At 35.2% G+C, this 17466-nt stretch overlaps 1 protein-coding gene across 2 annotated transcripts; it reads right to left on the bottom strand.

Moving 5' to 3' along the window:
* Positions 1 to 3371: 3371 nt before the first annotated feature.
* LOC110791982 (uncharacterized) lies at positions 3372 to 8720 on the bottom strand. 2 transcript variants are annotated; one of them, XM_021996762.2, is made up of 2 exons: positions 8279 to 8720; positions 3372 to 3631 (listed from the first exon to the last, which is right to left on the bottom strand). In XM_021996762.2, the coding sequence occupies exons 1-2, from the start codon at positions 8622 to 8624 to the stop codon at positions 3615 to 3617; spliced, it is 363 nt and encodes a 120-aa protein (XP_021852454.1). In that variant the 5' UTR covers positions 8625 to 8720; the 3' UTR covers positions 3372 to 3614. The 2 variants fall into 2 exon arrangements, with proteins under 2 accessions (XP_021852454.1, XP_021852455.1); XM_021996763.2 differs by lacking the exon at positions 8279 to 8720 and adding an exon at positions 5672 to 6093.
* Positions 8721 to 17466: the final 8746 nt, after the last annotated feature.

The raw sequence follows: 17466 nt of genomic DNA on the forward strand, positions 1-17466 counted from the left end.
CCAAAGAGTCAAGCATGTACTTCGTAGATTTCACCTTCTACGAGAGTTCGTTGAAAGAAAAGAAGTCGAGATAAGCAAGATTGGAACTGATGACAACATATCAGATCCATTGACTAAACCTCTGCCGCAGGCGAAGCACAACTCGCACACTGCAGCTATGGGAATCAAACATATTGGAGAATGGCTTTGATGTCCTTATTTAATGTTTTAAAGTTTTAGAGTTTAAATCTTTGTAAAACATTATTGCTTAATCATTCACAATAAATGAATATAATTCATTTTTCCATTTAATTTGTGGTTTATTAAATGATGAGTCCCTTCAATTTGACGATACATTCAAGATAGACTGTCAGGACCAGTCATGTGACTAAGAAATGTCTATTAAGTGAACTTGAATGTCAAAGGTTGAAAATGGTCCCTGGTCGGAGTTTTCTATAAAATTGGACGCATAGAAAACGTTAGACGACTAGAATGCAAGATGACTAGTAGTTTTGTTTCTTGAACTATGTGGACATGGCAATGTCATAATCATTTGCATAGATACTTACTTTGGGAAGACTAGTATCGGACAGACCTATGAAACTTTACTGTAAGAGATGAAAATCTGTCATAAGTAAATTTCATTAAAATTATTAGACACTAAATCCTCAATACCTGAGTGATTTGAGATTACTTGTTTGAGAACTGGTTACTTTGACGTTGACCAACCGTCGCACCGTAAAAGGAGGCTATAAAGGCAACGCTCAGGTAATCACCTATCAAACGAAGTCTAATCTCAAGATCGCAAGATTAGGATTGTCCTCCCATAAATCGGGATGAGATGCTTAAAAGTTGTACTAGGCCACTCGGAGAGCTAGAAACTGTTAAATGCATGGCCGTGCTCGGATGAATCATAGGCTATGATTATCTGTTTATTTGATCAGTTGAACTCTGAAACCGAGAAACACCTCTGGACATAATAAGGATGACAACTCTTACCTTATGTTCAAGAGCAATCATCGAGCGACAAAGGAATTAGGAAATGCACACTTGTCCCTAAGGACAAGTGGGAGACTGAAGGAAATAATGCCCTTGGTCCAAGTATGCATTCAATGTTAAGTCTAATAAATGCGGTTCAGTATTAATTAACAAGTTAATAAATTCAGTGAGATCAAGTGAGCTGAATGCCTAGCTAGAGGCCGCTTCAGTTCAAGTGGAATTAATGATATTAATCCACAGCTTACTCTTGACTGAACCCGTAGGGTCACACAAATAGTACGTAAACGGATCAAGTATTTAATGGCATTAAATACTCTATCTATGGATATTCGGAATCGACGGATCTTGGTTTCAGTGGGAGCTGAGATCGTCACAAGCAAGTGAATACTCCGGAAACGATGATATTGCCGGAAACGGAAATATGGATCGTATCGGAAATATAAATATTATCCAAGTCGTAGATGTTGCCGGAAACGGAAACGTGGTACGTATCGGAAAATATTATTGGAAATGGAGATATTGCCGGAATCGGAAATATTGCCGGAAACGGAAATATTGTCAGAATCGGAAATATTATCGGAATCGGAAAACAGTTCCGGAAACAGAAATATTAAATATTTGTTCGAAACGGAAATTAATTCCGGAATCGGAAATATTAAATATTGTTCGTATCGGAAATGAATTCCGGAACCGGGAATTTAATCGGAAGCGTATCGTACGAATAAGCATCGGACGAGGTCTGCCGGACGAAGGCCCAGCACGAAGCCAGGCCATCGCCCAGCAAGCAAGACGCGCGCCAGCGCCCAGCCCAAGGCAGCGCCAGGGCCACCGCAAGGCAGGCCCAGCGCGCCAAGGCAAGGCTGCGCAGCGTGGGCTGCGTGGGCCGAGCGCACGCGTGCGGGCGCCCTTGTGGCTCCGTGCGTGTGTGTGTTTGTGTCCATGCACAATTCCTAAATCTATTAGGATTTGGTGTATGATTAAATTCCTATTCCTAAAAGGATTATTTAATTAATTAGAGTCCTTGTAGGATTCTAAGTTTAATTAAATCGTATCCTACTAGGATTCCAATTCCCTTTCCAAACCTCTATAAATAAGGGCCTAGGGTCATAATTTATATATACGGGATTGAAGTATTCTAAGGGTAAGTTTTGAAAGAAAAATAAGCCAAACACTTGCAAACACATTAACCGAATTTCCTAGTAACCTTAAGGGCGATTCTAGTTGGTCTAACTTGAGGCGGATCCGGACGTACTGTGGACTTTCTGCGGAGGGACGACATTTGGAGTCCTAAAGACTTGTTCTTGTTCGGTTCGGGCGCAGCTAGGGAGGGCACGCTACAAAGTGTATGCTCCTAAATTATGCTAAATGATTATGTGTAAATAATATGTTTCCTGGCATTAAGGTTTTTCCGCATGATTTATGTTTTGTCATATGTATCATAACCTATCATAATTTATGGTCAAAGTTTTGATTGTTGGATACATTTTTCAAAGCGTAAAAAACTTAAAGAAACGGAGTTAGTACTTATTAATTATTTATTTAATTTTATTTATTTATTTATTTATTTAATTTTATTTATTAATTTTATTTATTTATTTATTCATTCATTTATTCATTATTCATTATTCATTATTTAATTTAGTTTAGTGAGAATTTATGGTCAAAGTTTTGATTGTTGGATACATTTTTCAAAGCGTAAAAAACTTAAAGAAACGGAGTTAGTACTTATTAATTATTTATTTAATTTTATTTATTTATTTATTTATTTATTCATTATTCATTATTCATTATTTAATTTAGTTTAGTAATATTCAGGTTTAGTTCAGTAGTATTCAGTTCAGTTTAGATCAATTCAGTTCAATTCAGCTCAATAAATCTATACCTAGTATTTAAAAAGCAAAACCATAAATCTATAGATGACATGTGGCATCTCCTTTTTTCATGCATCATTTTTTGACATGTGGCATCCCTTTTTTAATCCATCATTTTAACTCTAGCACATTTTCCACTTCATATTCTCCATTCAACATCTATTTACCATTTTAAAGAAATTAGACTATTTCCGGCCTACGACGATAAAAAAAAAACCCTAGAAGATGAGAGAGGGGAGAGGATGGAGAGCGGCGGGTAGTATTTGGTTTTTATTTACCATTTTAATTCATATATCATTATTTAATCTTTTCCAATTCATCTCTTCCTTTAACACTTAATATTAATTTCATCATTTAATTTAATTTTATGAAGTATATTCTTTTAACCTTCAAATTTCTCACCTCTTTTAAATCATATATTCCTACTCAAATACAAGCTAGCCCTCCAAAAAAAAATTGAATTTTAAAAGACAGTTTAACCCAACCACTAATCCCCGTTCTTGGAACGGGCTTAAGAGCTAATTTAGCTTAAAAAACATGACTTTATTATTAGATAGTGCACTATGCATACATGTAAAATAATTAACATAACATTATATTTAAGCTACGTCGACCATTTTATTGTATAACATAACATAACATAACATTTGGTTATAACGTTATAAGCTACATCGGCCATTTCATTGTATAACATAACCTAACGTAACATAACATAACGTAATATTTGGTTATAAGCTACGGCGGCCATTGCATTGCTTTCGACGCTCATGGAATTGTGTAGCCTGCTCAAAAAAATAGGGTAAAAGTCAGAAATGCTAATTATACAAGCTTACATTGTAGTTTTGTACTCTGTAAAAAGGAGTTAGAGGCTAATACCTGGTAGCCAAAGTAGGAAAAATATGTAAAAATATGGGTGAAAATTTATTAAATATGGATAAAGTAAGATAGATGTGTAAAAAGGTGGGTAAATGCAAGGAAAAAAATGAATAGACTAAGAGAATGTGAGTATAAAGTTGTAAATGTTGTGGGGTAAGAGAGATAAGATAATAAATTTTTATGTGAAAAAATAGAATAATAACACAATGTAAATAACATTATGAAACAACTTAAAATGGAAAGTGTAAATATCATTTTGAAACGGAGTAGTAGTAGCTAACGGCGTGACCAATATCAGATATGTATTACAAAAAACATCTCAACCCACAAAATAACAAAATATAGAAATGACAAGCACTAAAAACAAACGTCATTTTTCTCATACAAACATTTTTCACATAAAAAAACAAAATTTGATTGTTGTTTTTTGTCATTTAGTGTTTTGTCCTTTAGTGTTTGTCTTTATCCTATTTTGTCGTGTTATTGCTTGAAATGTATTTTGTATTACTTCCTCACATTACTTCCTCACAAAGTACGTATGAAGCAGCAAAATACATTCTGCATAGAAGTATTACGTAAATCCAAGATGAATCCGACCTTAGACATAAAACCATTGAACATTAATAACTTTTTCGGATTTTTCATGAAATGTCCTCGAAGTTTGACTTCATGTACCAAATACCCTTGCAGTTTCATGTATTCACCATATACCCATAGGTTTCATTTTCTTGCATGACGTGACTCTGCCGTTAAGTGGCATTTAAGTTAATGTTATTTTTAAGAAACTTTTATTTTTTCACCACAAACCTCTCTGGTATCTAAAATTTTCACCATATACCCCCTGTTAAGCAATGACTAGTTTTTCCAAAAAAATAATCTTTAGGCTGTATGTCTAAAATATTTCTATAACTTTTGGGGGTCTTAAGCACTAGATATATTTTTATATTTTTATAATATTGAAAAGTCTTGGAGGACTTGAAACTCAGGTAAATGTTGCTTTTCGCTTATGTTGGAGAAAGGGGAGGGGGACATATAATTTTTTTTTTACTTTTACAAGATTTAGTACACTCCCTTCCCCGAATCATACTACTCCGTAATATACGATACGTGTTTACTTGTTCATTTAACCCAACTTGTTTTTGTTTTTGTTTTTGTTTTTGTTTCTATTTTTGTTTGATAGAACTTCATTTGAGCCAACTTTGTGTTCACCCCCCAATAATTACATAAAAAAACAAATATACCTACTCCGACCCGAATCATAAATACGGAGTAAAAAACGAATACTCTTCATTCTTCAGTACTACAGTGTCCTAATCATACCTTGTCCACCGACAGTTAATAGGTATATTCACTGTTTTTTATTTATTTTTAATGATCTGCTTATTATATGAGCATCTATCTATAGCCTATACTATTACATTAAAAAAGAGATAAAGTCTCTATATAGAAATAGAACGCATGTAAAAAATAAAATATGATCTGACATTTGAAATATCAACCTGGAAAATAAAGGTGACACTCTAATTTCATAATTATTCAATCAAGCTTTCGCTTAATACAAAAGCAAAAGCTTCATATAACAAATTAATAGAGGTATGTATGAAAATTCTTATATGAATTTGAGGGCAAGGAAAAGGGGATCTACTACACTAGCACAGTAGCACGTACTTCTCACATACATAATCTTAGTCAGATTTGTAGATCAAATTAAACTCATTGGAAGCTGAATGAGGAGGAATGGTAACTGGTAAGATAATACTAAGATTTCTTACTTACAAAGAACTTCTAATGAGGTTTGGCTTAGGACTTTGAAGTCATGAGACCAAATATTTAGTATTAGGTATGCGGCCTAGCTTGTCTATAAAGATGTACATAGTATGAAATATGTGAAGTGAATAAAATTAAAAAAGAGAAGAGTAGTTAACAAGTAAAATATAGACACTTACTTCCACATTTAGAGCCGTGATGCAAAGTAATACCACAATATTGAGCAACATAAACAGCCTTCTCAACGCTAACATATTCCTCAACATCCTTAGTAACATACTTGCATAAGCATGGAATGTTAGCCTTCTTAACTGAAGCGCAACATTGTGAGGATGGCGGGGTTTTCGGCCCTGCCTTTCTCACATACTTAGCACACTTGCTAATTATGCCTGTTATATCCCCTTCGCATTGCCCATATGCCATTAACTTTTCGTTACCAAACGATATAATACAACACATGACAATGATTGTAATTGCCGTCAAACGCAATTTAGGACTTACTAATGCCATATTCAATTCTCAATTTCGGTTGTTTCTCTTTCTCTGATTTAGTTTGAGAACAAAGGAACTATGCTTGCAGAAGTATATATAGGAAAATGTACAAGGGAAACTAGATATTTCATGTCCCATAATACTCCCTATTTGGCTTAGATATTTACTAAAATACCCCTATTTGGACAAGATATCACAAATGTATCACCCGTCTTATATGACTATCTTACATTTTTCATAGAACCGATTCCTTGCCTAAACCCAGGTTGTCATAAAAATGTCATGACTCAAACAATAGGCAAAATTCGACTAAAATTGAAAATGAATGTAACAAATACAGTATTGATGAGTAAGATAATTGACTTTACTGGCCAAATAGATCCGAACATAACAAATCCTAACACTTTTACTCAAACATCTAATTCTATCTGATAGTCAAACCGGTTAATACAAATAAGTAACATCTAATCAAATCAGTTAACAACTCTTAATTAAAGAAAGCCTATTTCTTTGGGTGTAGGGAATTTGGTTGAACATTGATGGGACCACGTATCCTACTATTTTGAGCGACACCTATGTCTATGTGTATGTGTATGTCTATGGGCTTTGGTTTTGGTCCATAAATTGGTTATCCTTACTTATTTAACGGAATTGGTTGGGATAAAAAAAAGGTTGGTGGGGATGAACAACTTAACTCCAATGGAATAATTGGACTCAACCACCCCACCTTAGCAAGGGATTTCATTATGGCCTTAAATGCAACCACTTGTGACTCTAGGAAATTCCTTCTAGAAAATGTAACATATTCAAGGTATACAATTAGCTCTACGGCGGTAAATCGCCATTTGGCAAACCCATACTTAGGGATGACAGTGGATAATGGACTCGACCCAGATCCGTGGAGCCAGATCCGTTTTCAACATATCTGGATCCTCAATTTTTGGACCCGACGGATCCGGGTAGGATATGGATCCTTGGTTTTAAAAACGGATTTGGATCGTGTCCTAAGTCATTACCCGGATCCAGATCCGTTTACCTGTTTTTATTTTTAAAAAAAATTAAAATATAAAAATAAAGACTTAAAAATTGTAGCATTATTGAACTTTTAATATTATTTATGTTGGATTTGTAAAATTTGAGTTTAGTGAATGCTTGTATGGACAAATAGCGTTGTTATTGAAGTTATTAAACTATGTTTTAAGGTTAAAATGAAAATTAGGGCCGTTTGATGAAAAAATAAGGTAGGATCCGTTTTGGACCCTGATCCGTATGATCTATCCGATCTGGATCTGGATCCTCAATTTTATTACCCAACGGATCCGGATAGGATCTGGATCCTTGCCTACAAAATGGATCTGAATCTGAATCCCAGAGAATCCGATCCAGATCCTACCCGTTGCCATCCCTACCCATACTAGAAATTATGGGCCTCATGCTCATGGTATAGATGAAACAATGTGTGCCGGTTGTAACTCATACCCCCTACTTTATATTTCCTCCCTTTATCATCATGAATGAGTACATAATTTTGATACTTTTAACATTACTTTGTATAAATCTTATTCTTATCCTATCAGACTCATAGGATTGAGTAAGGTCTTGTAATTTTAGATTTTGACAGCTCATTCAATAGCTGGTAATAAATGTTGAAATGATAATATATCTAAGTATTATCTGCCAAGAAAATAACATTATAATGTTCATGATAAAGAAACTTTATCTCAAAGTAGATGTTTTTCTTCATAAATTTGCTTTCCTACCCAAAATCACTCAGCAAATGGTAATGAATGGTAATGAAAATTTAAGAAGAAAAAGAGATAATTTTGAGTGAACTAACATTATCATGAAAATTAATTTTTCTTACAAATTTACATACAAATTCATCTCATTGACACAATTTATGGTTGGCTTCCAAACAGAGAGTTTGAGTACGATCTTGTAATTTTAGAGCTGAGGCTTGGAGGGAAAATGTTTGGTTGACCCTAAGGGTTGGCAACCCCTAAGATACATATAACATAAAAAAATATATAAACATAATTAATTGGAGAGAGAAAGTGTTGTATGCAAAGTTTCAATGCATTTGTAACCAATCAAAAATCAATATTGAAAAGGGTTACCAACCCTTAGGGTTACTCTATCATTCTCCGGCTTGGAGTGTGGTATGGCTCGGATATAGGTCTAAAAATTAAGACCCAATCTATTACAGATTTACGGGCCATCACTTATATATGTTTGCGAGTACTCCGTAATAAGTATACATGTAAAGAAAAGGAGTAGAAATGTAGAATACTTACTTCCACATTTAGCACCATGCTGAAAAGGAATACCACAATATTGAGCAATATAAACAGATTTATCAACGCTAATAAACTTCTCAATTCCGTCAGTAACATACTTGCATAAGCAAACGACATCAGCGTTCCTTGCCGTAGCACAACATTGTGCAGAAGGTGGAGATTTTGCGCCCACCTTCCGCACATATTTGGCGCATTGGCTAACTAAGCTCGGGATATCCCCAGCGCATGATTGGATGGCGTAAGCCATAGAGTTGTGATTATTAATAAACCCTATAACATAAGTTATCATAAGGAGGGTTAACGCGGTAAAGCGTACTGTTGGGGATGCTAATAATGAGGCCATTGCTATACTTTTGTAGAAATCGGAGGATAATTAATATGTAATTTCTGATGTGAAATTGAGTTGTGAATAATGTTTCTTATGTTTAATGGGGTTGGGAAGAAAACAAATGATGACACGAGACTTTGAGGTTCATGAATTTGAGGACCGTTGACGACCTTGACGAATTTGGCGCGTGTTGACTTGGACTCTATTCATGGGGAAGACTTCATTTTTTCTTTCAAAAGGTCTTACGGCATCCGAGGTACAATTAATTAACGGAAATTTCATGAAATGCCCTCGAGTTTTGCCATAATTCACTAAACGCCCATTAAGTTTCAATAATTCATAAAATACCCCTCACAATTCGTACAAATACCCAACATACCCTTACTAATAACGGGCCGTTAGTCCGCCGTTAGCCAAGTTTCCAATTCACCCAAATGCCCCTATTCTAAAACTTATTTCACCAAATGCCCCTATTATGAAACTTATTTCACCAAATGCCCCAAATTTAAATATAGCTATTATGATGTTCCGATGGCTAGTTTTTGTGTTTGAAAAGTGATTCTTGGTCATGGTTGGCTATAAAAACCCCTTTGCTGAATGGTTCTTGTATTTTAGATATTATTTTACTTTACTTTGCTAATTTCATAAGATTTGTGTCATGAGTTTTCTTTCAAAATCATCTTCCACACCCAATGAGTCCACATATATTAGGGTACCTAACAAATTTTGTTATTGTGGTAGGAATAGAGGTTGAAGTGGTGTTCCACAAGCTCTTCTGGATAGCTGCTAATGCCTTTTGGGGTAGTTTTTTGCACATCTGTTTTGATCTTGCACATATTCATTGAGTAGAAAATATATAACATTAAAAGTAGTTGGTGCAAAGATGTTTTGTAAGTGAAGCTAAAAACAGGAATGCTTCCCAGTTTGGTAATTTGTGCAGATTATGCAACATCAATTATTTATGAAATGTGAATTTGTTTCTCATTATTTGTGTTTACTTCATGATTACAAACAGTAAAATTACAAACATCAATATCCCCATTTGTATTACAACTTTGACTACTTTTTGTTGTTGTTTTAGCTTCTTCTTCATTTGCTTCAATTCTTCTTGCATCTTACTGTTTCGCCTGTTTTCAATACTTTCTCCTTCGTCTAAGCTTCCCCCGCATTGTCCTTCATGTTGTTGCCCCTTGTTTTCTTGCTCAACTACTCCCTTGTACCATCTCAGATTGTTTCAAGGATCACACTTGTAGTACAACCTTTGTGGATTGAGTGTTATATCAGAGCTTCGAATGACAAATTTCTTACCACAATAACAAAATTTGGTAGGTACTCTAATATATGTGGACTCATTGGGTGTGGATGATGATTTTGAAAGAAAACTCATGACAAAAATCTTATGAAATTAGCAATGCAAATCAAAATAACATCTAACTTACAAGAACCATTCAGCAAAGGGGCTTTTATAGTCAACCGTGACCAACAGCTACCTTTCAAACACAAAAACTAGTCGCTGAAACATCAAAATAGCTATATTTAAGTTTGGGGCATTTGGTGGAAATAAGTTTCACAATAGGGGCATTTGGTGAAATAAGTTTCAGAATAGGGGCATTTGGGTGAATTGGAAACTTGGCTAACGGCAGACTAACGGTCCGTTATTAGTAAGGGTATGTTGGGTATTTGTACGAATTGTGAGGGGTATTTTATGAATTATTGAAACTTGATGGGCGTTTGGTGAATTATGGCAAAACTCGGGGGCATTTCATGAAATATCCGATTAATTAATTGTACATAGGAATAATTTTTAGGCAAATTTGCTAAAAATGACATTTTATAACTCTAATTTGGTGAGAAATGACCTTATATAATTTTTTTTGTAAAATCACACCTTAATGTAAATATTTTTTGCGAGAAAGGAACTTATATATTTTTTTTTGTGTGAAATCACACCTTAATGTAATTTTTTTTAAGAAAGACAACCAAAAGTAAGTTTTCGGCATTGACTGGGCTTTTTCGGCCATTGACTTGCACGTGAGAAGCACGTGTGGCTTTATTTTGCTAACCACACTCAATTTTCCTCCAAAATTCTAAGCTTTAAAATCTAAAGTTCAAAAAAAAAAAAATCGAAAAAAATCAAGTTTGAAAATTCAAGACTCTGGAAAATCAGTGTGTTTAGCGAAGTTACGCCACACGTGCTGCTCACGCGCAAGTCAATGCCCGGAAAAGCTCATTCAATGCCGGAAACTTCCCTTAGTTCATTTCTCGCAAAAATAAAATAAATTAAGGTGTGGACATTCTCCTCGTGGATAACATTGTTATTATCATGAACATGGTGCTCATTGTGAGCTCCGTTGGTAACATCGTTGATAGCATCGATAGTCGACATTCTGCGTAACATATCTTATCAGTTCACAAAAAAATTATATAAGGTCCTTTCTCGCAAAATTTGAGTTATAAAAAGTCCTTTTTGAAAAATTTAAAATTTGCCTAATTTTTACTCTATTTTTAATACTCCCTCCGTCCCAAAATTATAGTTCTGCTTTCCAAATCAGGCGTCCCATAATTATAGTCCTATTTCCTTATTTAAACACAAAAAAATTCCATGTTACCTTCAGTTGAGACCACAAAACAAAAAGAAAATGTACTTTATTCCTTTTAACATGTACTATTTTCTCTTCTCCGTGTACTTTATTCTTTTTTACATGTACTATATTCTACTTTTTCATCATCAATGTACTACTTCCTCTGTCCGAGAATAGTTGTTACACTTTCCTGGACACACAGTTTAATGCGATAAGTAGTAGTGTGGTTATCAATTAATATTTTATTGAAAAAGTAGATGTGATAGGAGTTAGTGGGGTATTTTTTTAATTGAATGAGAGAGGGTGTGGGGACAAAAAAAGATTTAGTGGGAAGAGAGAGACAATATAATAATTGTGGGGCCATTCCTAATCTAGAAGTGTAACAACTAATCTGGGACGCACGAAAAAGGAAAGTGTAACAACTAATCTGGGACGGAGGGAGTATATTTCAATTGTCCACACACTTAATTCCACTTTTCTTAAAATATGTGTTTTTAGTCAAAAGAGACTATAATTTTAAGACGGAGGGAGTATGTGTATCGTTATTTGATGCATGCGTTTGTAGAGATTTACAGTTAAATATATAATATGATAGCGGAATAACCTCAAAGTCAGAAAGCATGTATAAAGTACAGATCAAGCATTACTTACGTTTGTAGCGTGTTTTCCCTTAGTTCAACGAACACAAACATGAATAAGAACTCCAAATGTCGTTCTTCTAATTGGTTCACCGACACGTTCAGATCCGTCTTGAGATTGATAGCTTAGACCTCATTCAAGATAGTTTAGCTTTTGGGATGAACACTCTCATGGAGGCACAAAGAGAATTAGGGTTTCTCTTGCCTTAGGTTAGGAAAACATGTAGACTAGGTTATTAACTTATTATAATAACCTATCTAATGAGCCAAGCCAACCGGCCAAGCACGGAGCACGACCGGCCAGCAAATTTTTTTCATATTTACCCCATTTTATAAGTTTCAAGTTTTTGTATTTACCACCTTATAAAATATTTATTCATATTTACCACCTTTTATAAGTTTCAAGTTTTTGTATTCACCATCTTTTTAACAGATTTCGTCCAATTATCCGTCTATGTGGGCCTCACTTAACCAAAAAAATTAATTTTCCTCCTACTTTATTAGGTTTACCATTAAAACAATTAGGTAAATAGGGCCCACATTAACGAAAATTTGAATGAAATTCATCAAAAAGTGGTAAATATAAAAACTTTAATAAAATTAAGGTGGTAATTTATGAAATTATATTTTATAAGGCGATAAATACAAAAACTTGAAATTTAAAAGGGAATAAATATCAAGATATCCGATGATTTATTTTTTTAGAAAAACTCCTCATTTAATTAGAGTACCATTATACATAATTGATTGATTAGAAATTTTTATTTTAATCAAATTGAGTATAGAAGAAGAAAGAAGAAGAATTTTATGCCCAGTAAAAGTGGATGGGAAGGGAGTGAAATTCAGAAGAAAAAAAAATTAAAAAGAAAGAAGAGAACCAGAGGAATGAAGATGGCCTGAAAACTCAAAGACGGGACGTTTTGGCGCGAATACATAGGCCACGTCGGCAACATTACCGAGTCCAGCAAGGTTAATAAACGAGCGAGACTGTTTTAAGAAAGCTACTCATATAATTAGGACTAAATTTTAGCCTGTGCGATGCACGATTCTATTAAATTGTTAAGTTAAAATAAAACTCTTATACATATCTACCGCCATATTTTATTTATTAGATTAGATTAGTTTTTATTTTGGAATGAATTTTATTTTGTGTTTGATTTTGGATGAATTTGTTTATGCGTAATATTTGTAAATTAATTAATAAAAAAAACCACGTAGCACCTACTCGACTTTTTTAGTTCAAAAATAATTTTGAAATCTTATTTTTCATTGGCCGAAACAATTAGATTTTCTACGTGACGCTCTAATATTGGATTAGTGTTTGATTTTGGGTTGAATTTTATTTTAGATTATTGTTTGATTTTGGATGAATTTTATTTTTATAGATTAGTGTTTGATTTTGGATAAATTTTATTTTAGATTTATTTTTTTAATTATTAGAGTGTTTGGTTTTGTATGGAGTAGTATATATTAGTATGTGTGAAAACTATGTACTAGAAAAACTATGTATGTTGGCAATATGCATAACGCCTTTTGCAAGCAACCCATGTTAATGTTGCATTGCTTATTTTGAACTACATTATGTGGTGGTTTTTTTTTCAAAGGAACATGAAAGGCTTGGATTTTCTTGTTCCTAACAAATAGGGATGTCAATGAGCCGATACGCTCGTGAACAATTCGTGAACAAGCTCGGTCAAAGCTCGTTCAATAAATTAATAAACGAGCTTGAACAAAAAATTTAAGCTCGTTTAATAAATGATACTAGCTCGAACAGCCTAGTGTTCGGCTCGTTTAGGCTCGCGAACAACTCGTTCATGTTCGCTTCCAAGCTCGTTCGTGTTCGTTTATAAGCTCGTTTAAAAGCTTGTTCAAGCTCGTTTATATTAAATTTCTAAAAAAAATATGACAAATTTTTATTTATAAGTAAATATAAGTTGCAATTATTTTGTTAGATTTTGATTTTTAGGAGATTATAATTTATAAAATAGTATTAGCTAGTATAGTGTGCTAACTTTTTATTTGGGTATGGTTATGTTTTTATAATTTTTTAAAACAATATTTCATTTATTAATATGATCATTTAAATTCGATCTTGTTTGTTTATTAAGGCTTGTTTGTTAAAAGCTCGCTTATTAAGGCTCGTTTGTTAATACCTCGGCTCGGCTCGAGCTTGAACTTAAACAAGCTACTCGTGAGCTAAGCTCGAACAACGAAAAACTTAAATGAGCCAAGCTCGAACAGGGAAAGTGAAAGCTCGTTTGAGCTCGGCTCGAGCTCGAGCTCGGAAATTTCTTATCAAGCCTAGCTCGAACATCCAAATACTCGGCTCGGCTCGGCTCGTTGACATCCCTACTAACAAATATCTATTGCACCTTTTGCTTACCTATGTAATAGGAAACAATATCGAACCTGTGTTATGTAAGTGCCTACATCTTTCTTTCGTCTATTAAATCCGTGTTTGCAAATATTTACAGGTAATAGGACTTTAAAACTACATCATGTAACTACTATGTTTTATTCTTTATTTTATAAATCTCCCAAATAATTAAATGAAGGGATTGTGGGTCTTGATTCGGAATTTATTTACATTGGTGATTTTTATATCTTGACGCGCACAGTCCAACAACTAGTGTATATAAGTTTGATGTGATATGATCCTAAATCTAATTGGTGATAGGCGAAATAGTCCATTAATCTTCGATGTGAGACGCTTAATCACACAATACTCAGATTACTCTCATGAAGAAACTGTTGCGATTAAAGCGAAAATTAGAACAAACTTATCTGATTCGATGAACTGAACGAAGAACAATTGTTGCGTCGTGGACACCCACTGTCCTAAAAGACGATTCCGCGCTACCTCCCGGTGCAGTAGAACAGAATGCGGTCGCCCTCCAGGATTAGCGCAACTCCGACGTTGTGTGCACTCACAAAGCCGGATGGAGTCAGAACGTATGCCCAAAACCGAGAGCAATTTTGTGTGAGAGTAAGAATGTGTTTTCGTATTTTGTGTGTATGATTTTCTGTGAGAAGGGAACTGAAACTCTGATTTAAATAATTAGAAGGAAAGCATTGCAACAGACAAAAACGGCTGAGGGAATGAATGTTGCAACAGCCAAAAACGGTCAGAGACATTGAATGTAGTAACGGACGTAATTAATGGTAATTAATCCAACGGTTACGTAATCAATACAGATTCCCGTAACAATGACTTAAGCAAAACGGTCCAGTTACCAAAAAGAATAGGGTTGACCCACAAAACCCACCCCACGCCCGCGAACCGCATTCCCAAGTACCAAGTACCAAGTACCAAGGCCCAAGGCCCAAGGCCCAAGGCCCAAGGCCCACGGCCCACGGCCCGCGGCCCGCGGCCCGCGCCCGGCCCGGCGCGCGCGCGCGTGTGTGATGTGTCCACCCATACCATTCTCACACTTTCTTAAACAAGAGTTACACTCATTCCCCAATTAATAAACAAGAGGAATATGAAGAGTTTTTCCAATGTGGGACTCTTGAATTTTCACTCACCCTTTTTTCCTTTGTGTTTCCCAATGAGAATTTCCAACAATCCCCCACAGGTTCGAATATGCGGAAAAGAAAGAAAAGAAAGGAGAAGGATATTGGTTTTGGGCAAACAAAACAATTGAATAGGTGTCAATGTCTTTCGACTTGAATTAACACTTAGTGACATTTAAGCTATGATCTCTTTCCTACCAAGTGACTTTCGTATTGAACTTGATAGGGAGATAGAAACCCGTCACTTAAAGCACGCAACTGAATATGTATGACATTCTGACTCCGCGAATAAAGTGACGCCTTATACTGGCCATACGTCCGACCTGGATATGCTCATAGGTGCTCTAGAGAATAGCCCATATCGCAATTCTCATAGGAAGCGGCCACACTTCCACACCTACGTAGGTGAATCCCATCAAGTGTGAGCTACATTCACACCACCAAACATATGGTATGGGTTCATTAAGAGCCGTATGCTCAACCTCTTTCCTATTGTAGCAAGCACATTATAACATCTAGGGGATGGACAAAAAATAAAATTTTGTGCTTCCGAATTATAACAATAATGTCGTCCTTTGAACTCTGTGAGTAGGAGTTCATTATTTTACAATTCATTCAACGGGCTTCAGGCCCATCCCTTCCGATGTTTCCAAAACTAGTTTTCTACATAGGCCTTTCGTTAACGGATCCGCAATGTTCATTTCAGACTTTACATAGTCTAGTGATATCACCCCACTTGACAACAATTCTTTGATGGCCTTGTGCCTCAAACGAATGTGCCTTTTCTTCCCATTGTAGGCATGGTTGTTTGCCACAGCAATAGCCGCTTGCGAATCACAATGAAGTGCAACTGAAGGAGCTGGCTTCCCCCACAGCGGAATATCTGCAAGCACATTTCTCAACCATTCTGCCTCATGACCTGCCAATTCAAGAGCAATAAACTCAGATTCCATAGTAGACATAGCAGTACAAGATTGTTTACAAGATTTCCAAGACACAGCTCCACCCCCTAGGGTGAAAACATAACCACTGGTAGAGTTAATTTCATCATTGCCAGAAACCCAGTTAGCATCACAATAGCCTTCCAAAACTCCTGGAAACTTGGAGTAGTGCAAACTCCAATCCATGGTACCCTTAAGGTACCTGAGCAATCTCTTCAAAGCATCCCAATGTTCATGACTTGGGTTATGAGTATACCTGCTTAATCTACTCACAGAATAAGCAATGTCAGGTCTAGTGTAGTTCATCAGAAACATAACACTACCAATAATCTTAGCATATTCAGATTGGCTAACAGGATCACCATTATTTTTCCTTAAGTGGATGCTTGGATCATAGGGAGTCCTAACTGGATCGACGTCAAAAGAGTTAAATTTTTTAAGTAACTTTTCAACATAGTGAGCTTGGCTAAGACAAATGCCATTTGGAGTTCTCTTGATTTTTACTCCTAAAATCACATCTGCCTCACCCATATCTTTCATTTCAAACTTAGAACTTAGAAAACTTTTTGTCTCATTTACTCGATCCAAATTAGTCCCAAAAATTAACATATCATCCACATAAAGACAAATAATCACACAACCATCAGAATCATGCTTAGAGTAAACACAAGAATCACCTTCATTTACATGGAACCCATTACCTGTCATAGTCTTGTCAAATTTGTCATGCCATTGCTTTGGAGCTTGCTTAAGCCCATACAAGGACTTGACTAATTTACAAACCTTATTCTCTTGACCAGGAACAACAAACCCTTCCGGTTGAACCATGTAAATTTCCTCATCCAAATCACCATTTAAGAATGCAGTTTTAACATCCATTTGATGCACAACAAGATCATGAATGCAAGCAAGAGCAATCAAAGTTCTAATAGTAGCAATTTTAGTGACAGGAGAATAAGTATCAAAATAATCAATACCATGCCTTTGGGTGAATCCCCTTACCACAATTCTAGCCTTATACTTGTCAATGGATCCAGTGGATTTCAATTTTTTCCTAAAGATCCATTTACAAGTAATGGGCTTGCAACCCCTAGGCAGATCAACCAACTCCCAAGTATTGTTACTTAGGATTGACTGAAGTTCACTATCTATTGCCTCTTTCCAAAACACTGCATCAACAGAT

Source organism: Spinacia oleracea, chromosome 1 (genome assembly GCF_020520425.1).
Source record: "Spinacia oleracea cultivar Varoflay chromosome 1, BTI_SOV_V1, whole genome shotgun sequence".
Taxonomy (NCBI): Eukaryota; Viridiplantae; Streptophyta; class Magnoliopsida; order Caryophyllales; family Amaranthaceae; genus Spinacia; species Spinacia oleracea.